Source organism: Elephas maximus, chromosome 25, assembly GCF_024166365.1.
Source record: "Elephas maximus indicus isolate mEleMax1 chromosome 25, mEleMax1 primary haplotype, whole genome shotgun sequence".
Lineage (NCBI taxonomy): Eukaryota > Metazoa > Chordata > Mammalia > Proboscidea > Elephantidae > Elephas > Elephas maximus.
In genome coordinates, this window is record NC_064843.1 from 37,851,190 (window position 1) to 37,876,199 (window position 25,010).

The 25,010-nt window shown below is 49.6% G+C and overlaps 1 protein-coding gene and 1 non-coding gene across 5 annotated transcripts in view; both read right to left on the minus strand.

Annotated features, from left to right (window-relative positions):
* Window positions 1–25,010, minus strand: part of HM13 (histocompatibility minor 13) — a 51,870-nt gene that overhangs the window by 21,863 nt on the left and 4,997 nt on the right. For all 4 annotated transcript variants that reach the window (XR_007515448.1, XR_007515450.1, XR_007515449.1 and 1 more), the window contains exons 2-8: window positions 18,470–18,568; window positions 13,057–13,139; window positions 7,188–7,276; window positions 5,342–5,427; window positions 5,125–5,250; window positions 4,349–4,406; window positions 1,243–1,326 (exon numbers count right to left, since the gene is read on the minus strand). Coding sequence is in view for 1 of the 4 variants with exons in the window: in XM_049869783.1 (XP_049725740.1) it covers window positions 1,243–1,326; window positions 4,349–4,406; window positions 5,125–5,250; window positions 5,342–5,427; window positions 7,188–7,276; window positions 13,057–13,139; window positions 18,470–18,568 (625 nt within the window). In the remaining 3 variants the exon portion in view is untranslated. The remainder of the gene's footprint in view (window positions 1–1,242; window positions 1,327–4,348; window positions 4,407–5,124; window positions 5,251–5,341; window positions 5,428–7,187; window positions 7,277–13,056; window positions 13,140–18,469; window positions 18,569–25,010) is intronic.
* Window positions 10,788–10,926, minus strand: LOC126067881 (small Cajal body-specific RNA 11). The gene has a single exon (XR_007515493.1). It is a non-coding gene; the product is annotated as a small Cajal body-specific RNA 11 (non-coding RNA).

Sequence of the window (25,010 nt, forward strand, 5' to 3'; positions counted from 1 at the left end):
GGTGCCTAACAAATGACAGCTGTTGTGACTATCATTACTCTTATTACTGTTATAAAAGCAGTTCTGGTAGACCTGTTTAACTTCTCTGCAGTCAGATCCAGTCTCAGTCCTGGCCCTGTTGCTTACTAGTGTGGGAGCTGTAAGCTCCTTCACTTCTCTAAGCCTCAGTTTCCTCATCAGTAAAACAACCCCTGCTTCACCTATGTGCTTAACACAAAATGAAAGTACCACAAACAGAAGTGCCTGCATAATCCCAGGTTATTAGTAGAATTGTTATTACCTCCTACACTGGAGGAGCCCTGCTGGTGCAGTCATTTAGCATGTTGGCTGCTAACCAAAAGGTCGGCAGTTTGAATCCACCAGCCACTCCTAGGAAACCCTATGGGGCAGTTCTACTGTCCTGTAGGGTCGCATGAGTTGGAATTAACTCGAAGGCAACAAGTCCTACGCTGGAAAGTAAGTTGACTTTTAATGTGTTCCACACTTTCTTCTTTTAAGCAAGCACCAGGGCCGCTTCTAATGCTCTAAGACTCTGGGTCTGGGGAACACGTATGGTGCCAAAGTCTCAGCCACTTCAGCTGCCCCCAGAGGGACAGCTTGATTTGCCTTTATTCTCTCGAGTGGTAGTCTGGGCTGCTGGTGCCTCCTGGCGATGTATGCCCAGAGATACAGGTACACCGATGAGTACCCCTTGCAGACAGGTGTGCCCAAACGCCAGCTCCTACACACAGGCAGGTGTGTGTAAATGGGAGCTCACACACAGGGAGGGGAGGGCGAGGGGATTCTGGCAGTTCTAGCACATTTGAAATACTTGCAAAAACTGGGAAGGAGTGTGTATATGTGTGGGTGTGTGCAAAAGGGGTCAGGTTTCTGTGTGTTGGTCACAGAATTAGCTTCTTCACAGAGTGTATCTCTGTCTAGTCTGTTATTAAACATTAATCTTGATTGTCTCACTAGAAGCTCCGTGGGGACAGCCTTGCTCACTGTTGCCTGCCCACTGCTGTCTGCCCAGTACCCAGCTCAGGGCCCGGCAAAGGGCTGGTGCCCCATAAATCTGTGTTGAGGTTGAATCTTTCACCAAAACCTGGGCTGACCCAGTGTTGCAGTTTGGAGTTGCCCAACCTAACCCTTTTTCCTTCCCCACTAGATAAGACTGTCAGTTTTGAAATACACCCTCCCCCTTGCTCCAGGGAACACCATTTTCTACCCCTTGTGCCATGGCCCCCACCCTGACAGGGTCACCTGGAATGACGACATCTCCGAGTCCCAGCATCGCAAAGTTGTCTGCTTCGAGGCCCTTCTCCAGCAGATCCTGGGGAAACACCACTGCAAGGGGAGGGAGGGGCATGAGGAGTCAGGTGGAGCCCAGCTTACTTCTACTCCTAGGCCCCGCTGTATGGTCTGAAACTCCCACACTTGTCGTTCTGGTGGCGGGTGAGGAGGCCAGAGGATGACGACAGGCTGAAGGGCAATGTTTCCATGGGGAATCAACTGGGTGGAGTAGGGAGGAATCTGGGACCATCTAGGCCATAGGTTTTGATGCCTTGAGATATGACTCACACACCATGCACTTTTCATAGGTATGGGACCCTTTGGTTAAATGGGACTGACGCTAAAGCCCATTATAGACAACATAAGAGAGCCCCATGTGGTGCCGGCATCTAATAGGGTTTCCTTCTCCCTACAATAGGAAATGGACAGATGGTGGCCCTTGCTCTGAAGCAGAGAAAGCCTGGGCTACAGGCTTCTTTCTGTATCTGCAGTGGGGGAAAAGGCCACAGAACTGCAAAGTCCTTGCATAAAGCCCCTTACTCAGAAATCCTGCTGGCCAGCTTGTTTGGATAAGTACACATCAGGGAGAAATGCCTCCCTCTGTGTCCAGTTACAGTAAAAGGCAGTTGTAACTGGATTTCCCCCACAGCACCTCATGAGCAGGAGAGCAGAGCAGTTACAAGCGGGCTTCAGAGTCAGACTGCTGGGGCCTGACCCCTGGCTCTGCCTGTGACTTAGCCCAGGTGCTTACTACATGTCTGGATCGTACACAGAAGTGATCCCGTGCGGCTGTGGTAGGGATTAGCCGACTGGCACACACATTAACTGCTACCCATTCCTTCTTTACTAACCCAGTCCTGATTTGGTTTGAGGCAGCCTTCCTTCCCAGGTGACGGATCAAGCCTGGTCTAAGGCTAACCCAATCAGGACAATCCTGTTCCCTGAATTCCTGGCTTTCCTTGCAGCTAGTTCTGCCCAGTGGGATATAACTGGAAGTCCACTGGGGGTTATGGGTAAGCTTTTACTTCCCTAATGAATGTACAGCTGCTCCTGCCTGCCTGCTTCTTCCTTCCTTGAACACACTGCACAATGATTTCCGGATTTCCTCGTTCTAGCCTCTCAATTCTGTGTTTAATTCTGAGTGACAAAGTATGGTCTCCATTTTACAGATGTGGAAGGCATGGCCCAGGGAGGATAAGTCTCCTCCTCAAGATCACATAGCCAGCAAGTGGCAGAGCTGGGATTCAAGCCCGGGTAGCTTGACTCCCGCACTTGTACACTTAACCACTCTGCTACACTGCGCTGAGCTCTACACTTAGCAGCAGAAGGCAATGGGCCTTCTCCCCACCGAGAAAACAAGATTCCAAGCCCCAGGGGCCAAGTATGAGTGTCATTTCCCACCTCAGAGCCCTCCAATGGCTCACCACTGCCTACTGGGCTGCATCCAAGCTCCTGGGCAAGACATCTCCGCTTTTCCCCAATTCTGGCCTCTGTTCACCTTTCCTTCTAGCCCCCTTCCCTGGTGCTCCCCCAAACTCAGCCACACCCCCCACTTGTCCTCTGCCCTCAGGATCCTCCATTCATTTTCCTGCCTCCGGCCCTTGGCTGAAGCTGCACCCTCCTATTTAAATGCCCATCATGCCCTTGGATGGTGCTAAACACTTATTCATCCTTTGTGACCTATTAGCTGGGTGCTCTGGGATCCCACACACCCTGGGCTCACTCATCAGAGCACGTGGGGAACAGCTGTGGCTCTGGCTTTCCCAGCACCCCATTCCTTTGCTCTAGAGAACCATCCTTCCCTTAAAGACTTGGTTTGGTGGCTGCTAATTCGAGTACTCTGCTCCCAGACCCTGGCAAGGGCAGTGACCCAGGCCTGTCCATCGTAACTCCATCTCCACGGTCGGAGGATTGGCTCTTTAGCCAGCCGGGCCCTTCCATTTATTCAAGCCGAAGCTGGGAGAAAATTGCTTTCCTCTTGGGTCGCTGAGCCGGAATCATAGAATTTGGGAGCAGTTTGTGGCCGTGAGCCCCTCCTGGCTCATAGAGATACCTGTCTGCAGGGGAGGAGAGGGAGACTGTGGGAAAGACACGACTTCTGGACTCTGCAAGGCCCATTTCACCCTGAATGCACACTACCCAGAGCCCATGCCCCCTGGCTCTCACCGCTGACTGCCTTCCAGCAACGTCCTTCCCTTTTCTCTTGAGCCTGTGCCTGAGTCTGTGCCCCTCTCTGAGCCTTGGGATCCCAGGATGTGATTCTTGACTAGTCTAAAGTTTAGGCTCTAAGCTAATGGTTTTCCCATGCGCCTGCTGATGACTTGGGCTTGTGACCCAATTCTGGTCAGTGAGATGTAAGAGAGGCTGCAGGGGACTTCGGGAAAAACATTTCACCCCTTTCTGCCTCCGGACTCGGTTGTGTGGGGCATTAATGCTAGGAATTGTGGCAGCCATCTTGGAACCATGAGGGGATGAGCTTAAGGGACAAGTGGACCTGCTGAGAATGGCAGAGTGGGAGACTGAGGTGACCTTGGTTCTTGGTGATTCCAACAAGGTGCTAATTAACTCACTTCCAAGCTGCTCTACCACTGAGCTTGCTATTGTGTGAGATGACAGAATCTCCCCTTGTGTAAAGGCTCTTGTAGTTGATCTTCTAATACTTATAACCAATGGATACAACTGAAGAACAAAAACAGGGCTGTGGGAGAGGTGTGAGACAGCACACTCAGGTGCTGTGGGGATCCACTGAGGGGAGCTTCAGGTCTCAGAGAGGAAAGCCCCTGTGCTGTGTCCCTTGCCACAAGCTGGGTTGGTTGGGCAGCCGCTCTCTGTCTTACTCCCACTCCAGTTCCTCTCACACCACACTGCACTATGACCAAGAGGCCCGAGGTCAGGGCCTGGGCAGAAGGGTGGCTGCTTGTGGACGTAGCCAGAAGAATCACTGAAGAGAAGACCAGGATGGAGAGCATGGGAGAGCTTGGAGGAGGAAGAGGCGTGTGGAGGAGATGAGGGAGAGGTCCTGATCAAACAGGGGCCATGAGGGGACAAGACAGCTGGGAGTGGAGGCATCACTTACATTTTATTGGTGCCTCAAAGGACTTGGCCACTGTCACCATCACGTTTGTGCCAAATACCTATAAGGAGAAGAGAGGTGTCTGAAGGGTGGTGAGGGGTCGGGTGGGAAAGCATGGTTGTCTCTGGTGACAACTTGAGACCCACAGGGAGTGGGATGGAGAGCTGGGAGAAGCTCTAGACAGATCTGACACCAAGGTTAGGCAGCCACAGATCTTGGTCATATGGACACTTCATGTGGGCTCCCAGTTCTGGGAAACAAAAAAGGGCCATTTGACAGAGCTGGAAAGGGCCTCCAAGTGGCCAAAGCCAGACAGCTTATGTTTGTTCAGGGTTCTGCCCCCTCAAGAGATGAAATCCTCCATCGCTACGCACTCAAGGGGAGAAGAGGCTGCCCGGGGACAGGAAAAGGTGCCTGGGTAAGATTGACTTTGGTCCTGCTCGTGCAGTGAGGCCTAGGCCATGTGCAGCCCTTGTGGGGCCCACTTATTAACATTCTACCACCCTGCCCGAACAATTCGCTCACTGGGGAGACATGGGAGTCAGTAACACCCCTTGTAGAGCCACAGTGAGGATGACATGCGGGCCACTGGAAGGCACTGACATGTGGTAGTCTCTCAGTGGATGCTGGAATCTGCTCTCAGGCCCCATATTACAGACAAGGGCAGCTGGGCCCAGGGAAGACCTGCTCCAGGGTTCCACTTTCAGCCTAAGTAAGCTGACTCCGCCAGACTGCTGTCTCTTGGGAGCAGAAGGGTGCGGGTGCCCTGCCTGACTCACCCAGAAGACGTCGTAGATAAAGAGTCCACCCAGCAGGATGCAGCCGGTGCTGACGTTGTTCAGGTGCAGGAGCTCCACCCCATTGAGGGAAAAGGCCAGGCCAAAGAGGTTGTTGGCGATCCAGTGCTGGGAAAAGGCGGGGGTGAGGCCAGCTAGCTTCCTGCCCATCCCCCCGCACCTGGCTCTTCCCCCCTCTACTGGGGCCTGGGCTACTCACCTTCCTTAGCAGGTACCAGACACCAACGATGCTGCTCAGGCCCAGGCACACCAGGTCCTTGGTGTCAAACTCATAATTGACGATCTCTGGGCAGAGAGGCCCGGTCAGTCCACTCCCCAGGGTAGGGCTGCCTCCCATCCCCCATCAGCCCCTGGGTGGAGGGCACGGCTGTGGCCACTGTCAGAATCCTGCAGGCTGGGTGGACTCAGCCTCAGCCAAGCCAGACGGGTGGGAGTTTCAGGATGAGGAGAGCTCACTGGAGCCATCCCAGCCTCCAATTTCCTAGAGGAGGAACGGAGGCCCAGAGAGGAGACGGGCCTGGCACAGGTCAGTGGGAGGAAGTCTGTGGCGTTGGGAGCACAGGCTCTGGGGACAGACAGACATGGTTTGAATCTGGGCTCTGCCACTTGCAGCTGGGTGATCTTGGGGGAGGCAGCTCCCTCTCTGAGCTTCCATTTCCTTATCTGTAAAAAGGTGGTAACAGAACCCACCTCACAGGGGTGCCTTGGGGAGTAATGGGATGGTCTTTACACAGCGCTCAGCACAGGGCGTGGCACAGAGCAGAGGCCCAATCAGTGCCAGCTGCCACTGCTGCCACTGAGCCCAGGCTTTTAGCAACAGCCCGGTTCATTCTGGAATCTTTCTACTTTGCCATCAAAGGAATAAAAAAGGGTGCTGCTGGCAGCCCTATTCCACTGGAAAAGGAAGAGAAAGGTGCGAGATTGAGGCCAGAGGCCTGGAGAATAGGGAGGAGGCAGCCCGTGAGGCTGCTACTGAGGGAAGCCCTGAAGGTGACATCCTGATGTTAGACCTACTCTTGATAGTTTCTCAATTTCCACATAAGGAGGCCCGGGAGGTGGTGGAAGAGGCCCCGGGGCACATAGTGAAGTCACTTTCAGATTCCAGAGTGTAGCAGACTGGGGGTTGTCCCCAAGTTCGGTTCCCTCCCTCCTCTGTGGTAATAGAACCCTGATGGTGAGAAGCCAACTAGCTAACAGCCACGTTTACAAGCTTCCCTTGCAGCTAAATGGGTGTGATGCACAGACCTCTCCATCCCCTCTGGCTGGAATGTGCTGTGATGGTGTGTCAGCTTGGGCCCCCCAGGGACCTCAAGTATGGCTGAGCACAAGACAGCTTGGGACTCTAAATGTGGTGCCGAGCTGCCTTAGCAAGCTTTGACTTTGACCTTCTAAAATTCAAGACGCATTGACTGGGCACACAAGCACTAGAAGTGCAAAAAGGAAACACACAAAGGCAGCGCTCTCTAGGGACCAGGCTGAATGCGTCAGGGACCAGTAAGAAGAGCCATACGTGTGCAAGGTTAGACTTTCACAGAAGAGACAAACACCTTCCATTTGGTCAAGCCACTGACACTTCTAACTAACCCACAAAGGCCAGGATCTCCCCGATTCCCCAGGGGTTTCATTTTTTTTAAAGTCGTGAAACAATTTTTTTCAAATTTTACATGGTATAGTAATCACACTTCAGGTAATCACAATCCAGTCATGAGCGCCAACATTTCCTGGGTGCAGAATGTGAGCCAGGCCGTGTGCTGCATGCTTTCCACACATCCCTTACTCACCAGTCTAGCGGCAGCCCAATCACGGAGGTACTAGACTATCAATTCTATTTTACAGATAAAACAACAATAACAACAAAAGCCCTGGAGGCTCAGACAGAGCTCAAGTTTCTCGGCAGTGACAGAGCTGGGACAAGGCCCCAGGCATGAGATTCCGGAGCCTACCTTTCCCGTCACCTGCTCTACTGGAGAGTCCCAATGCAGGAGGCCAGGGAGCAGAGGGGAAGACACCCAAGGCCCAGCCCAGGGGCAGCAGGTAGTACTAACCTTCTTTGTTCTCCCCAGAGCCCTGCGTGAAGAGCAACTGGTACTGTCGATTTGGGAAGTTGGCTGGAAAAAACTTATTCATGAAGGGGCTGTAAGGAAAGAAAGACAAAGCAGGTCGGCAAACAGAGCCCCCACGGGCCATTGCACACCCAACACCCCACCCAGGCCCCTGTTTACAGCGGTTCTCTCCTGGCACCCTAGCAGCTGCCCCAGTAGGTAGGCATTACTGTTCCCATTTACAGGTGTGGAAATGAAGGCCCTCAGAGGGTAAGTGACTTGCCCAGGATCACACTGGGAGCCAGTATCTGAGCTGAAACCTGAACCTTGGTCTCTGGACCCCTAGTAAAGCACCCTCTGTCCTGTCTCTTGATTATTACCAGAGAAATACAAAGCAGAAGCAGACTGACTTTCATGTACAATGCAGTTTTTAGGAGAGCGATGGATTCCAAAACCTGGCCCATTATTCTCTGGTCACCACAGGTCCATGTGGGAGAGGGTGGCCGGCCCACCTTGCTTAAGCTCTCCCATCCCCCTCACTTTTGCCAAGCCTGGACAGAACACTGGCCTTGGTGTTAGACAGACAGGCTCGACACCGCACTCTGCCCTTACCAGCTATGAATCTGGTAGTAACAGGGCCCTCTGAGCAAGCCATGATGTCCCTGTTGCGAACACTGGACCTTGGATTCCCTCATGCTGTCTGTCAAGAATGCATATCCCTGGATACCCTTTTTGACTGACCAAGTCAGGGAGCCTGACGGTCACTCTCCACACCATGACCTACTGCACACTCAAATTTGAGAAGCGCTGCTCTCACGCAACAGGTTAGGCTTAGCTGGGCTCGCCCACCAGACGATGACACCTTCATGTTCACTCAGGACCAGCCTAGTCTCAGCTTTGGAAATGTTCTCTCTGATTACCTAGCATACCCCTCTCCCTGGTCACACAGGGAAGACAGGCTTTCTTTTCTGGGCCCTTCTTCAGATCAAGATGAGCAATAGAGCCTCTTGGAGTGCTCTGTGAACTTGGGCGGCCCAGCCCTGAACTCTGCTCTGCCACGTACCAGCTGTGTGGCCCTGGGTAAACCACTTCCCCTCCCTGGGCCTCAGTTTTCTCACCCGTATGTGGGGATAAAAAATACCATCGGCCTCAAAGGCTTGCTGTGAAGATGTAAGAAGGCAGGTGAGATGCCTGGCCCAGCACTGGGCCCACAGCAAGTACATAGGAACTGTGGACTTCTGTCACCAAGACACTCTCATCCACAGCCTGAGCTTCAAAGTCTTATTATACCAGGTCATATTAATAATGACTAATAAGGCAACGGAGCCTTGGTGGTGCTGTGGTTAAGAGCTACGGCTGCAAGCCAAAAGGTCGGCAGCTCAAATCCACCAGCTGCTCCTTAGAAACCCTATGGGGCAGTTCTACTCTGTCCTGTAGGGTCGCCATGAGTCAGAACTGACTCAGTGGCAATAGATTTGATTTTTTGTTAATGAGGCAGGCAAATCCAGGAATGGATCCTCCCAACTGGGACAGGTAAACTGAGGCAAGCCAGGTCATAGCAGTAACAGTGGAGAAAAAGCAGCTCTCTTTCTAAGAATGCAGGGCTTGGAGAAAAAAGATGTGAATACAAGAAGCATTTCCGGGTCTCCATTTCCCCAAGTGTCAGTGAGCCAACTCCTCTGCCTCACAGGGCTGGCGTGTGAATAGACAGTAGGCTTTCTAAATACTCATGTAGGAGGCACACGGAGAGAACTGAGAGCAGGCTTCTGGAGCAGGGTTCTGGGCAGGCAGGAGGCAGCAGATAGGATGGATGAGGCTGGACGCTACTTTCAGCTCAAGCCAAGCCACGTGGGGGTGTCTGAAGCCAGGGAGTATGTGCAGATATGGGTGCAGGCACAGAAGAGGCCTGAGAAGCTTGCCACTTCACCTCAGCGTGGCCTCTTCCTTAGGAGCCTGGTGCTTAGCTTCCTTGCCAGCAGAGTGCAGTGGTTAAGAGCATGGACCCTGGAATCAGACTTCCTGAGTTCAAATCCCAGCTCTGCCACTTACTGGCTGTGTGACCCTGGGAAAGCTGTCTAACTTACCTGTGCAACTGTTCCCTCACCTGGAAAACTACAGGACCTTTCTCACAGTGTTATTAAGAGGATCAAATAAGTGCCTGCACACTGTAAGCTAAATGAGGTTTCTTTTAACTATAGCTTCAACTTCAAGTAGGAAGTTCTAGACTGATGTCTTTGTTATTCTGAGAGAAGAAGGGCTGCTGGGTAATACGGGGAAAGGGTCAAGCAATCTGGCTGGTGTGCCTCTGAGCTTGAGGGCACAGCTGTGCATTACCTCCACAGCCCCTGTGCCAGGCTTGGCGCCTGGGGGCTCCGGGTAAACGCCTGCTGAACGGCTGCAGAGTTCTGCAGCAGCAAGAATCTTTGGCCCTTGAGGGCTCATACGGTGCCCTTCTCCCCTGGGGGTGGAGGAGGAGGTCAGTGGCCTCCTCCTCCCGGGTGGCAGATTTTGGCATTCTGGCCCTTTTTCCCCTCTGAAGGTCAGCTGGGTGGGGCATGAGCTCAGAGGTTGGCATAAGCCAAGGTTTCCTTGGCAGGGGGAAATCAGGGTGGTGGCTTGGGCTCAAATGAGCCTTGGTGAATGAACAAGGTGAAAGCAGGATGCAGCCTGCAGCCTGCCGTCCCCTAATTGCCCCTACTGTGATGCTTTCCCAGAGAGGCTTGAGGTGGGCTGGGGCACAGTGGTGGGGGTAGAAGGGATCCTGAGAGGGCCTCAGCCCTGGGCTGATATGGCTTGGTGCTCAGATCTTTTCAGGGTTCAGCAGGCCTCTGCTCTGTGGATCCTCAGGGGACCACAGGTCTGCTGGGGAGAGGGTGGCTGGCTCGCCCTCCTTCAGCTCTCTCGTCCACCTCACTTTTGCCAAACTGGGACAAAACACTGGAGTCAGACAGACAAGCTCAGAACCTCGGTCTACCTTTAAAAAAAAAAAAGATCCAAACTCTTTGCCATCAAATCGATTATGACTTATGATGGCCCTACTGAAGAGAGTAGAACTGCCCCATAGGGTTTCTCAAGCTGTAATCTTTACGGGAGCAGGCTGCCACATCTTTCTCCCACAGAGCAGCTAGTGGGTTTGAACTGCCAACCTTTCAGTTCACAGCCAAGTACTTAACCACTGCGCCACCAGTGCTCCTTGCACTCTACCCTTACCTGCTGTGAATCCTGGTGGGAACAGAGCCCTGTGAGCTGCAAGGTGCCTGTTTTGAACCTGAGGAAGGTCGGCCTCTCAGTTTGTGGATACAAACAGCTAGTCTAAATTCTAAAACTGTGGAATTTCCACTGAGAAAGTATTTAAGACAACTCAATTTAATTCTTGGATTGACTTTCTAAACAGCATGGTTCAATTATGCCGTTCTCTCCCCTTTTTAACTAAAATTATTGTCATAGGAGTCAGCTCTTTTCCATGTAAATTTTACCATAAAGATTTCATTCATCCAACAGTTTTGGGTCTATATTTGATTTTTTTCAGAGGACAGCTTTGAGCACAGGGAGTAGCCCTCCGTCATCCAGTGGTTTTACAAGGTCCAATTTCTGTTTTTTTAAATTGTCCTTTTGTGCCTTTAAGAGCCAGCCCTATACTTAGGATGGCCTCCTAAACTGAGAGGGAGACTGCTGTGCGTCCTGCCACACATGCCCTGTTAGGGCTGAGCACAGGGTGCAGGGAAAGCAGGGGCCAGGACAATATCAGGACCAGTTTTCCCAATTTTCTGCCCTAAATTTTACCAGGAAATAATAAATTTTAAAACCACGTGCAGTTTTAGCTGCTGTCAGTTTTATTTTCTGTTGATAATTTCTATTAGTAAAAATTATGCATTGGTTAAAAGATACACAACAGTTTCTTGGCTAATCCATGAGAAATTTGGGACGAAGTCCCTTGGCTATTCTAAAAGGAAAAAAGTCTGGTGTTACCCTGACAGGTTCAAAATGCTCTGCTTGGGACTGGACAGAGAGCAGCCCTCCTCTGTAGGGCTTCTGGGGAGATAAGAGATAAAAAAAAAAAAAATTTCCAGCGAGGTAATTCCCCACGCACTGCCTGCCTGTGGCTTTCAAAATACTCTGGGTTCTCTCACTCTGAGGTGGTGGTCAGGCTGTGGGGACAACTGAAGGGTCTCTGACTCCTCACAGATGCTGGGGTGGGACGGGTTGGAGTTGGGAGGACCCTGATCAGCATGGAGAAAGGACGGAGCCCAGTGCCTGGAAGTGACTGCCCTTCCCCTCCCCCCATGACAGGAGAGGGCTATCCGGCAAGGAAGGCGCTTGGGTCCGCCGTGATCTGGCCGGCTGCAAGTCACTGAGGTTCTCTAGGCCTTCTAGCTCACTTGATCCTTACCACCCTCTATGAGGAAGGACTCCTAGCACCTCCGTTTTACAGGTGAGGAAAGTGATGGTCGGAGAGCTTGCATAACTCACACAATTACAGCGCTAGCAGTGCCAGGTCTTCAGCCCAGGGCATCATCCTGCCAGCAGGTCTGCTGGAAGGAGGCTGAACCTACCCTGGCTTTCAACAACTCTCCTAAGTAGATCCTTCTCTTCACCGGCTCTGGGAAGATCCTGACTGTGCCTTCAATGTGCACAGCCCTTCCAGCACATGGCCTGGCTTCTCCCTCCTCCGTGCCTCTTCCAGGTTTCCTACCCTTCAATGCTGAGTTCAAGTAGTGTTCTCTCCTCCTGGCCTTCCCTGTTCTGCTGGCTTTCTCATGGTCTGTGAGTGGTCTCAGCCCGAGATGTACCACCTCCAGGGGTCAGATGGAAACATGTTGGGACCGTTTTGTAGTCATAAGCTGGGAGTAGAGCAGTGGGGGCCCAACTGCCATCTGGTGAGTAGGGCTAGGGATGCCAAATGTCTTGCATGGGACAATCCTGCACAATGGAGAACTGACCTGTCCAAAATGCCAGCAGCGGGCCTCCTGAGGAACGCTAGTCTAGATAGCCTCCCACTGAGCCAAACAGGTTTCCTCATGAGTGTGTGGCAGTGGGAAGGGCATGGGCTTTGGAGCCTTGCAGTCCTGAGTTCGAATTCTGGCTCTCCTGCTTACTGGCTGTATGATCCTAGCAAACTTCTCAACCTCTCTGAGCTTCAGTTCCCCCAACTATACCACAAGATTAAAAGCAAAAACTGACCTTATGGGGATATGTGGCATGCTAACACAGACAATAATATTGATGACAGTAACAATGATAGCTAACCTACCAAACACATCTTGAATGCCAGGTACGGTGCAATGAGCTTTCCACATGACCCTGCAAGGAACATACTATTATTTTCCTCCACGTTTGGCTGAGGAAATTGAGGCCAGAGAGATTAAGTAACTTGCCCATGGTTATAGGGCTATTAAGTGGCAGGGTCTGGCTGCAGAGTCAGGTAGTCAAATTCCAGAGCCCATGTTTTTAACTTCTCACCATTCACCTCTCTCTCATTCTTCAGGGAGACCATGAATAAAGAGCCCAGCTAGGGCTTGGCGCCCAGCAGGCAACGGTAACTGGTAGGTGGCACTGGTGTTGCTCACCTCAGTGCTGTAACAGCTAACAGTGGCCTTTCTGTTTACAAATGGCTTCCCCAACAACTACGGTGGTAGGAAACACCTGCCACATTCTCTCATCATTCCCTGTCAGGAAACTGTGGCCCAGAGAGGTTACAGTTCTTGTCCTAGGTCACGCACAGTGTGACACAGGGGAAAAGATTCCCTTGGGTTTTACAGGCAGGATTCAAACCTGGCTCTGTATGACACCAAAGGTTACGTTCTTATCCAAGACCCTGTACTGGCTCCTGAGAAAGATGCTTCGAAAATGTTGCAGAGAGGTGCCTTCTGACCTGATGGTGTGGGACAGGGCCAGGATCCCCAGCACGAAGAAATACATGGACAGCAAGAGGTTGATGTACTCCTGGGAGAATATCTGAGACAGAAATACAAACAGAAACAGGAAGTCAGGGTTGATGGTGGCTATGAAGAAACTAGAGTCCCATTTCTCTTCTGGAGGTGGTCACAACCCTCTGGAGTTGGGGGACGGTATCACAAAGAATCTCAGACAGTACTGGGGGCCTTCCTAGTTTCTGTGGCTGTGGGAAAAAAGGTGGAAGTCTCAAGCCCCCAGATGCACCTCTCAAAGTTGTCTGTAGGGTTACATTTGGTGGCTCCATATGTGGAGATAGGCAACTATATGCCTGGGCATGTAAGGGGACCACTAGGGTGTGGGGCAGGACTGACGTACGCCATACCAAGAGAATCGTCTGAGCCTCAGAAAACTCATTCTTCCAAGTTTCCTTCCCTTTGCTCAAAAAATCCAGCGAGCACCCCTCCAGAGTGGCCACCAAGGCCCTGAGCATGCTAGTTATGAGTAACCTATGTGCCCTGCTCCATACTCACATCACGCTCTTCTAGGCAACCGCCCCCACAGTGAGGGTGGACACCAGGACAGCAGGCCCTGACAGCTGCTTCTTGGTCCTCAGTTACCATTAGGTGAAGCTGAGAAGTGTTCTTTCACAATGCTCCAAGTGAACCGTCGCGCGTAATTCTGGACCCAGGGGTGGGGGGCACAGGCCACATTAGTCTACAGTTGCTGCATCGCCTCCTGAATTTGTGACTGTGACGCTCTCTGACTGAGAGGGAATAACATGCTGCTGTGCAGGGTGTAGGGGATACCAGGCACTCTGAATTGGGCTGTTACAGCACCTGCTGGAGACCTGTCTGATCACGTCGCTCCGCTGCTCAAAGCCTCTCAACAGCTTCCTTCTGCTCTCCTGAGCAGAGGGCCCATGTCCTTGCCTTGGCCTCTCAGGTCCTCGCGTTGGCCTGTCGCCCTTCTCTGCCTTTGCTCACACCATGCTTGCTCTTGTGCTCCAGAACGCAGCCACATGGGCTTTCTTGCAGGGCTTTGTTTGTGCCACATTCCCTCCTGCGGGAGTCTTGGGCACATACTCTTCCATTGCCTGTCACGTTCTTCTCTCTTCACCTGGGTCACCTGCTCATCCTCCAGCTCTAAGCTCAGAGAAACGGCCCTTGACACGACCGTCCCTCATTAATTCAGCACATACTCACTGACTGCCGGCTAGGTGCCAGGCACTGTGCTTAACACCAGGGGTAGAGCAGGGAATAAGGCAGACAAGGGTCTACCCTCACGGGGCTCATGTGTCATTAGGGGCCAGACTCTGAGAAGAAACAAACATACACTGTCCTGTCAGGTGGTAATGGGTGCAAAGGAGAAAAGCAAAGCAGGGCAAGGGGCAGTGTGACAAGTTTAGATAGGTGGTCAGGGGAAGCCTCCCGATGAGAGGACACTGGAGCAGAACACTAAGTGAAGTAAGGGAGTGCGCCATGTGTGGGTACCTGTGGGAAAACCATTTGAGGCACAAGGAAGACCAAGTGTAAAGGTCCTGAGGTGGGTGAGGTTCTATGTTCAGGGAACAGTGAGAGCCTGTGGGCCTAGAGCTGAGGGAGTGAGGGGAGAGTGCCAGGAGACGAGGCTGGGGAGGTAAGAGGGAGCCAGGCCCTGCAGGGCCTATTTTCACCTGGGTGAAAGGACTTAGGGCAGGACTGTGAGGGATCTGATGGCCTGAGAAGATCCCTCTGCTGCTGTGTAGACTCTAGCAGAGCAGAGTGGAAGCAGAGAGCCTGGTGAAGAGGGCATAGCAGAGGGAGGAAGTGCCTTGGACCGGAAGGAGGTAGGGGAAGTGACAAGCAGCAGTCAGACAGATTCCAGATCTCTGTTCTGGACTTGGAGTTGCAGGATGGACTGAGGGCCTGGATATGAGGGCTGAGAGAAACAGCAGAGAGAAGGATGACTCAGGGGTTTCTGGCTGAGCAGCCAGGTAGATGGAGTGCTGTTGTCTGAGATGGGTAACTGGAGTAGGAATAGGATTCACCCTTGGGTGGTTCTTCTGTTGAGTTTTCCGGGAGCTTCAAACCTTGTATTCACAGTACTTCTCAGAGCTGTAACTTTCCATTTATCTATGTGATTACTTGGTTTCCGTCTCCACCATTCAAAAAGACGTTCCAAGAGGGCAGGATGAGCCATCTACTTTTCTCACTCAAGTGTCCCCAGGGCCTGGCATGTGGCAGACACTCACTAAATAAATACTTACAGAATGATTGAAGACCACATCAGCAGCCTATACTGTGAATACTACAAGAACAGACCCAGGAATATATTTCAGAGGCATATGGATTGTTCTGTGGTGTACCCCTCTCACATGTTCTCTCCATTTGGGCCCTTGGGACAAATTTCCCTCTGGTTTTGACTGTGTGGACTACGAGAACTGTGCTCCAGGACTCACTTTCCTTTCTGCTTTGGCTGCTGGAAAGTCAGAGCCATGCCTATGGCCACCACTGGCAAGAGTACAAGTTTTCAGAGCATGGAGTCTGGGTGCTGTCCTCACCCAAAGCTTCATTTTTTAATCCTATTTTATTTTTTTTCTTCACCCCAATTTCTTCTTTTATTTGTCTGTCTTATGCTGTTGGATTTAATTTTTACAAGCTGCCTCGAAGTGAGCAGATTTAAACGAGGTGGGGCAAAGCAAATGTTACGATTTGAGGCACATGATGAATTCCAGTGTCCCAACTAGGAGGAGGGGAGGAAAGGCGCTGGGTGTGAGCCACTGTGTGAGCCCTTCTTCTATTAAACCAACCAACCAGCTGTCAGTCTGGGGTTCCAGGGGAGCCTGGTGGCTGCGTCGTCCAGGCAGCTGTCTTTCAGAAATCTCGACGTGGATGCTCTTGAGGTACTGGGAGGAGGCAGGCCCTGACCTTTTGCCACAAGGTATGCCAGGGCCTGGGACTTCTTTGCTCAAAAGAGCTGGGGCTTAGCTGCCCAAGAGGAGGAGAGGTTGGGCAACAGGCATCTATCTAGTGCCTTAAATAAAAGCAATCATACCCTCTATCTCAGAAATTCTTTTTTGGGGACTCTAGCCTAAGGAAAGGATCCTGAACACATTTTTATGGTAGAAAAGCTTGGGTCAAGGGACTGGGTGTGTATTCCTGGCACTTAGCACAGTAGAGGCTTGAGAAATAGGTGCCAAAAGCCAAGTCAGGGGCAATGGACTAGCTACACACAGAGCAACTGAGATGTTTCAAAAGTCCCTGGGAGGGGAAGGAAATAAGGAAATGCACAACACAGTTCTATTTATAAAAACCATACTCTCCCTCACACACACGAATGCACTAACACCATACACTGTACAAGGAGACATACATATCCAAGAACATAAATCAAACACATACAGCAGGTGCCTCTGGCAGAGAGGGAAATGGAAGTGGGGATTCGGGGTGCAGGGGAAGAAAGAACCAAGGAGGGGGGCCTGGCATGGACTGATGGTGGTATGCTATGAACAAAGGCATGTGATAAATTCAATTCTGCACTCGAGGTCCAGGAAAACTAAAGAAAAAAAATTTGCTTAAAAAAAAAAAATCAATGAATACTCAAGGTTTTTCGATGCACTCTTATTTATAAGAGTAAAAATCAGAACAACACTTTAAGATGTGTGACACTGTAGGCAAAGCTGTCTGTTCTCTGCTTGTTAATCCTGAAGCCATTAAAAAGAGTATTTCTGATCTAACAATGCAGGAGTGATAGAACAGGAAGTAGGCATTAAAAATTATGTTTTGATTCACTTGCATATTGGTAAAGACTAAAAATTATGATGCTATCCGATGTAGGTGAGACTACGGGGAAGCCAGCATACTCCTGTTAGTGGGAGTGTAAACTGGTACAATCTTTCTGGAGGGCCATCTGGCATTATCTATCCCAATTACAGGGAGTCTCTCGGTGGTGTAAACGGTTAACATGCTTGGCTGCTAACCGCAAGGCTGGAAGTTCAAGTCCACCCAGAGGTGCCTCTGAAGGAAGGTCCAGTGATCTGCTCCTGAACGATCGGCGGTTTAAAACCCTAAGGAGCACAGTTCTACTCTGACCTAGGTGGGATTGCCATGAGTTGGAGCTGACTCGACGGCAACCGTTTTATTGCAAATCACAAATTGCAAATGGAGACGCTGTTTGACCTGGTAATTCCATGGATCAGACACCTGAAAATATGCTAAGACATGTGTATGATGTGCTTGGCAGCATCCACTGTGCTACCCAACACTGGACACCTAAATACCCCTCAGTGGCACATCTGTAAACCAGAGCCACGAGCAGCTGTTAAAAAAAATGACGTAGATCTGACCAGGCTGATATATAGAAATGTCTCTGTGGTAAGAATCACGTCTGATACACATATTTGTGCATATAAACGGGGTGTATGCATGATAGAATGATTCACGAGAAACTGTGTTGGGGAGAGGATTAAGGCTCATTTGTACTTTTCTTTAAGGTTACAAAAAAAAAAAAAATTTTTTTTTTTTTAAAAACCATGTATTTTTGAAATCTACACTAAAAAGTTGTCCTTGAAGCATTTTCAATGACCAGGAAAAAGGTGCTTGTGACATACTATTGGAAAAAAAAAAGATGCAACATTACAGCTATACTGTAACTGTTAAAAATATGTTCATTAAAAGCCTGATAGGAGCTATCCCCAAATATCAATAGTCTCTGTGTTATTTATTTTTCCTCTTTTGGTATGCTTTTCTTGGCGTTTTCTGCATAGATTACTCTTACAATCAGTACAAGTTATATTTAAAAGAAAATGTCTGAGGAGAGTTTGCAGAAACATGAGGAAACACTTATGATGTTGTTAATGTCGAGGGACGAAAGCAGCTATGAGACCAAATACACCACATGGTCACAGCGGCGGAGAAACCATGCAGGGGAAGATGAGTGGAAGACACACCTCCAGAGGGAGACTGTGACTGTCTCTGGTAGAGGGGTTTGGGATGACTGCTGTTTTTCCCTTTTTACTTTTCTGTGTTTTCCAGGTTTTCAACACTGAGCCTGTGTAACTTTTATTGGGAAAATAAACCTCGATAAATTAAAAACAAAACAAAAAAAGCCATTAGTATGGTAGAGACGTGTCTGAGATACAAGCTATACCCCATCCCAACATAAATAGTACAGTGAAACCCAAACAGAAATCACAAAAATGGAACAAAAAACTACACGGAAGAAAAAAATAAAGACCGGTGGGAAAGCATCCCAAACACGAACAGTGGTTGTCTCTGATGGTGGGTCAATGATTAGCTTTTCCCCTGCTCTTTAGTTTCTAGAGAGGAACATGCATGACTCCTGCGATGCGAAAAACAAAACAAAATAAACTTATTTAAACCAAATGACACAACAGGTGGCAAAGGACTTACTTTGAAAAAGAGGTAGAGCCCCAAGAGCGTGCAGCTGGCGATGATGGGGAAGCGCGCGGCGTCCCGGCTGGTGATCGTCTCGGGCATGTCTGAGGGGTTCTAGGGAGAGAAGAGAGAAGGGCATTCTAGAGAACGGTGCTGACCGAGCAGGGGCAACAGTTCCGGCTCCCACGGGCTGGATACTGGTTGGCATTTGGCGCTCTGACAGCTCATTCATCTAAACGGGGAGGGGGGCTCGGCTAGGCGTTTCAGGGAGTCCCGTAGTTTCCCGTCTCAGCGGCTTTTGCTGTTCCCTCTGCCAGAGGGACAAGCTGCTCTGTGCCTGCCTGCCAATCTGTCACTGAGGCGCTCTGGACCTCCAAAGGCCAGCCCAGGGAAGCCCCAGAGCCCGTGTGATCCAGCTGGGGAGAAGAGCCATCACAGGGAGCTGGAGGAAGCAACGATGGAAAGAAAAACTGGAAACTGGTGACAACTCAGCCATGCCAGGCCTCGTGAGAACTATTCCCATTTTCTTATGGATTAATTAGTAAGATAAACTTTTTATTCAGTAGGTAAAGAATGTTATGAACAGAAAGAAACCAACATAAACCTGACAATCCTCAAACTGCACATGGGAAGAGAACCAACTGACAGGAGAAACAAATCTTGACAAATCTTAAATAGAAGAAATTTGACTGGGAAAACTGCACATGGTAAAAAGAAAAGCCACGCTTAAATTTACAACGGCAGGTGCTACAGTTGCCAAGAATACAAGGTGGGCAAAGAGCTGATGGAGGATAAATATTTACATGAAAAACAACTGAATGCAATCAAAATAATTCCAGTATTATAAAAATGGAAAAAACTGAAAATGGAGTAACAGTCCACCATAGGAATTAAATCTGCTCATGCTGATTTAAGTCATCAGTAGCAGTCTGTTTCTGGTTAAAATCTGTACTCAGAAACACTGTGTCAAAAGTTTTCAGGACCACAACGTTCTGCCCGCGCCCTCACTGCTGGACAAAATCCTCAGGGGCCCAGCCCTAAGGTCACTGCCGTGAAGCCCTTCCAGGTTTCCCCATGGGACAAGCCTACTCCCCAAATACACTCCCCACTGCCTTCTATAGATTGAATTCTATTTTAAATCGTAGCTAATAAAAGTCCTTGCAATACCAGATTAGACTTCTGCTCCTGCCGATGAGAAGTTCTCTCCACAATGGCACAGGCTCATCCCAGGCCTGCGATGCTGCCACTGTCGTGCCCTTGGATCAGTTAAGGCACCAGCATCCCCGGGGGACGGCATCATTCATCTGTGGAGTCTCACTAATATTTTCGCTCACAGCTGGCTCTTATCCAACAGGAAAACACCTGCAAGGGGGAAGCTGTCTCGTGAGGGCAGGTGTGGGCCAGTTAGCGGTGGACGGGCCGACGGCGGGAAGGGCGAAGACCAAGGAAGGCACGTGCACAGCCAAGAAGGGCCCGTGCGTGGCCAAGAGAAGCACCTGAGAGCTGTCCTGGTTGGATGCTGTCCTGACTGATGAAGTTGATCCTCAATTCACTTATAAACCACAAAACTGTGAATATGGTCTATGAGTTCTGTGTGGCCAATGCAATGAATTACTGAACCCAGCAGAGAAGCAGACAGTGTTGTGGGGGGACGGCTGGTGCCAGAAATGGTGAAGAAGTTGGAGAGTGGAAGTGCGTCTGGCCTCCACCTCACAGGAACCAGCTTTGTGCTGATCCTGATTCTTACCCCTTAGGAATTTAGGTGAGTTCAGATACTAGATTACAGCGCCCCAGGGTGGAAGGTTGCAAAAGAGGACTGAGATGGGAGCCTAGGGCAGCAAGGCCACGAAATCACCAGTAAGAGGAGGTGTGGGGAACTGGGATGCTCACCCACCCTGGGCTTGAGTACAAACTGGTTGTGAGGTATGGAACCCCTTTTGCAGTGAACAATTTGGCTTTCTGGGCCTGCGAAGAACCACACCTGAGGCCAATGGGTGGGGCTCACCGAACTAAGAGGGATCACCTGGGGCCCAATGCTGACTAAGCCTCAATGGCCTGTGGCGAGGCCTGAGAAGACAAGGCTCACTGGAGCTTCCTGGGCTGAAGAGTGCAGGCACTCTGCTCTTGGAGAACGGCTGTGGATACGGAAGCTCTGTGCTGAAGAACACTGCTCCCCCAACCCGCAAAATCCTTGTTCCAGCCAAGAGGAGCCACGGAGAGAGAGGGAAAGGAGGGGAAGGGAAGCTGGCAACGTAAGAGTGAACATGGATTTCTCACCACGTGTCATGGATTGAATTGTATCCCTCCAAAAATACAGGCATGAATTTGGCTAGGCCACGATTCCCAGTATTGTGTGATTGTCTGCCATTTTGTCATCTGATGTGATTTTCCTATGTGTTGTAAATCCTGCCTCTACGATGCTGATGAGGTGAGATTAGCGGCAGTTATACTAATGCAGCAGGACTCAATCTACAAGATTGGAGTGTGTCTTGAGCCCATCTCCTTTGAGATATAAAAGAGAGAAGGGAGCAGAGAGACAGGGAGACCTCAAACCACCAAGAAAGCAGTGCCGGAAGCACAGCACATCCTTTGGACCCAGGGTCCCTGCGCTGAGAAGTTCCTTAATCAGGGGAAGATTGATGAGAAGGACCTTCCTCCAGAGCTGACACAGAGAGGAAGCTGGAGCTGATGCCCTGAATTTGGACTTCTAGCCTATTAGACTGTGAGAGAATAAACACCTGTTTGTTGAAACCATCCACTTGTGGTATTTCTGTTAGAGTAGCACTAGATAACCAAGATACCATGATACTGTTATTTAAATATGAACACTGATTTCTATGTAGTTTGTTATTTACTGTTCGCTCCATCATGAAAGTGCTATTTACCGTTTGTTATTTACTTTAACAATTAAAATGGCTTTCAGTACTGCCACAGTGCTTCGACTGGATGGCATGAGACAGAGTCAGCATCTGTGGACGGAGTACTGCTACTAGGTGGGGTCCTGTGCGTGTGTGGCAGCTCACGGACCCAGCCTTTCGGGAAGTGCAAGCTGGCAGGATGCATCAAACCATAAGGAGTCCCTGAGTGGTGCAAACGGTTAACGCACTTGAACCCTAACCAAAAGGTTGACGGTTCAAGTCCACCAGAGGCGCCTCAGAAGAAAGGCCTGGCGATCTATTTAAAAAAATCAGTCATTGAAAACCCTATGGAGCACAGTTCTACTAACACACATGGGGTCGCCATGAGTTGGAGTTGACTCCCCAGCAACTGATTTTTTTTTTTTCAATTTCCAAATGGTTATTCTATCAGATTGTTCAAACATTAAATTTATCTGTTTCCAATCCAAAATAGTTACCTGACGTTTACTGTTTTGTGTGTATATGCATGTGTTTACTTTTACCGTATATCTGTTTCCTAAGCTCTTTGGGACGATTTTCTGGGGGCACGCAGACTACCACAATACAAGTCAGGACAGAGCTTGTCTTTCGTGCTGCCAAGGCTGCGCATTTATAACCTTTGGTTTGTTTGGGTCGTGGCTTTTTTTGTTTTTGAAGTCTGTAGTCTTTACTTGTAACAACTATGCTTTTATTTTTTCTATATCCTCTAACTCCAGAGTTTTTTCTCTCCCCTTCTGCCGCCTCTACGTTCACAGCTGAACCATATCATTAGGAAAGGCGCCTGGATGAAAAAGTATCAGGATGGGAGCTCTGACCATTCATTGCAGCTTTTTTTTTTTTTTTTTTTTTAAATCCCTAACTGGAATTTGCACACGCCCAAGGATACAAACAGAAGATTCACAGAACAGGAACTACAAACAGCTCTTAATCATAGGGAAAATGTTGAAACTCACTCTTAAGAGACACTCATAGTATGCTGAGATTCCATTTTTCATCTACCAGAATGGCAAAACCTCACATACTTGATAACATACTAGGTTGGTGCCGCTGCGGGGAGAGGTAATCTCCCACACTGCTGACAGGACAGCAAATTGGTCTTTCCATGGAAAGCAACGTCAAAACCGCAAACTCACATGGTCTGGCCAAGCAGTTTCATTTCTGGGAGTTTTTCTACCGATTCATTCATAAAAAACCCAGTACCGCTGAGTCGATTCCGACTCATAGCGACATTTGTACGTGTGCCAAATGATTAATGCGAAGTATATTCGAGGGTAAGGAGGGCTGGGTGGCACCGTGGTTAAACACCTGGCTGCTACCTGCAAGGCTGGTTGTTAGAACCCAACCAGCAGCTCTGGAGGAGAAAGACCTGGAGATCTATTCCCTAAAAATTAGTCTAGGAAACCCTATGGGGCAATTCCACTCTGTAGCATGGGGCTAGTATGAGTCGGAATTGACTCGACGGCACGTAACAATAGTATATTCAAGGTTATTCGTTGCTCTGTTGACGGCTTGCAGGGTGACTGGGTAAGATATTTGCTTTGAACTTCAGTTTACTCATCTGCCAACTAGGATGACACTCTCTAGCCTTGAAAAAAAAAAAACAAAAAAACCAAGAGCCGTCGAGTTAATTCTGACTCAGCGACCCCATAGCCTTACTCACCTCTAAAAGATCCAATGGGCTCAAACCAAAAGAGATACAGGATGTGCAGAAGCCTGGCAAACTGTAAAGTGCTGTTAACTTCAAGGGACTGTGATTGTCAGGCAGAGGCCCTGAACCAAACCCCAATCCATACGGCTGAGGTGGCCCCAGTCCAGGCCTGGAAGGCGGCTCCCCCTCCCCGGCCCCAGTTGGCAACTCTGTGTGAGTCACTCTCCAGCAGCTCTGTGAAGACATAGGGGTGGGTGGGTGAGCATACTGAGAGCCGGGTATTCTTCCTTCCCTCTTCTCTCCTAGGTCTTGGTTTCTGCTTTTGGCAGCAATGTGCTGTAGGACTCAGGCAAGCTCCTCATCCCCTCTGATCACATCCAAAAATTCAAAATGCTTCCTGTGTAGCAGTACTGAGAACAAAAGTGAGTTAGCTCACAGGCAGGTAGGCAAGGACCTTTATGTGTAAACAGCCTATTACAATACAGTGACACGTGACAAACAGACATGCATACTGATGTGATACACAGTATGAGCCCCGAATGGCAGCTGCTGCCCCTGGACTGGTGTGCCCATTTAGCCTTGTTTGGTTTTATGGGCCTATCTAATCTTTGGCTGAAGGGTGAGCCTCAGGAGTGACTTCATTACTGAGTTAGAAGGGTGTCCTGGGGCCACGCTCTTTGGGTCTCTCCAGTCTCTCTCAGACCAGTAAGTCTGGTCTTTTTCGTGAGTTAGAATTTCGTTCTACATTTTTCTCCAGCTCTGTCTGGGATCCTCTATTGTGATCCCTGTCAGAGCAGCTGGGTGCAGTTCTCATCATTATTGCCTTTTATTATCAGTATCTTTATAAATCAAGACATTGAACATCTGTGAGTGAATATCTGAGCATGACATCAGCAAATTACACGCTGCAACATCGTATGCAGTACATATTACTAATGGTAAAATGCACAATAAACAAACGAAACAAAACACAGATGGTCCTAACTGTGGTTCACTGTACTCGAATACGTTGTAAGTCAGGACTACCTGCACTGTTGCAGGGAAGTGAGGGAATGTCAGTGGCACTAAAGCACATGCCACCTAAGCAAGGCCCTGAAGGTCAAGCACGGGGCCTGAAGTGGGAGAGAGTAACACCCAGACAAGTGCGTACTGAGTTGAGGATGAGGATCTGCTGTGTACCAGGAAGGGAGATGCACACCAGGCAGGGGAGCCGCACATGCAGAGGCGCCAGGGCGTTAATGCACGCACGACATGAGCGGTTTCCTGACAAACCAGTGTTAGGGCTCATTTCCACATACTCCTTTCCGTCCAGCCTAGTGCCCTGGGCAGGAGGAGAACTTGTTCTTAGATGCCAATCTAAGGTTGGACAGATGTCCCACCAGAGGACTCTGGTCTCCTCTGCGGGTGACTATTATAAATATCCAGCGCTGCAATGTTGAGTCAGAACAGGAGACTTTTGAAATCTGACTGACAATAAATAATAATGAAAACATTTAGTGAGAGTTTTCTATGGGCCAGGCACCATTCTAGGTGCTTTACATGATTCTACCCTCATAAAAACCCCATGAAGTAGGTACTTGTAATAGTTCCATTTTACAGATGAAGAAATGGAGGCTCAGAGAGGTGAAATAGCTTGCCTGAGGTCACACAGTTGGTACGTGGCAGAACCAGGGTTCAAGCTGAGGTAGTCTAATTCCAGAGCCCAGACTCTTGGCTACTATTCTCTAACCTACCCCTTACCCATCTGGAAACTTCTACTGAAGGCACAAATTGAGTTAGGATTCTCTACCAATTCAATTTGGATTTTTTAACCAGACGCCCTAATACAACTCCAAAAAAACAAAAAACAAACATGTTGCCGTCGAGCTGATTCTGACTCACAGCGACCCTACAGGACAGAGGAGAACTGCCTTAAATGCAATAGCTCCTGAAACACAAAACATAATTGGGGGAGGGGGAGGAGGGCTGACACAAATAGAAAAAATAAATTTAGCTTCCAAAGACTTTCTGG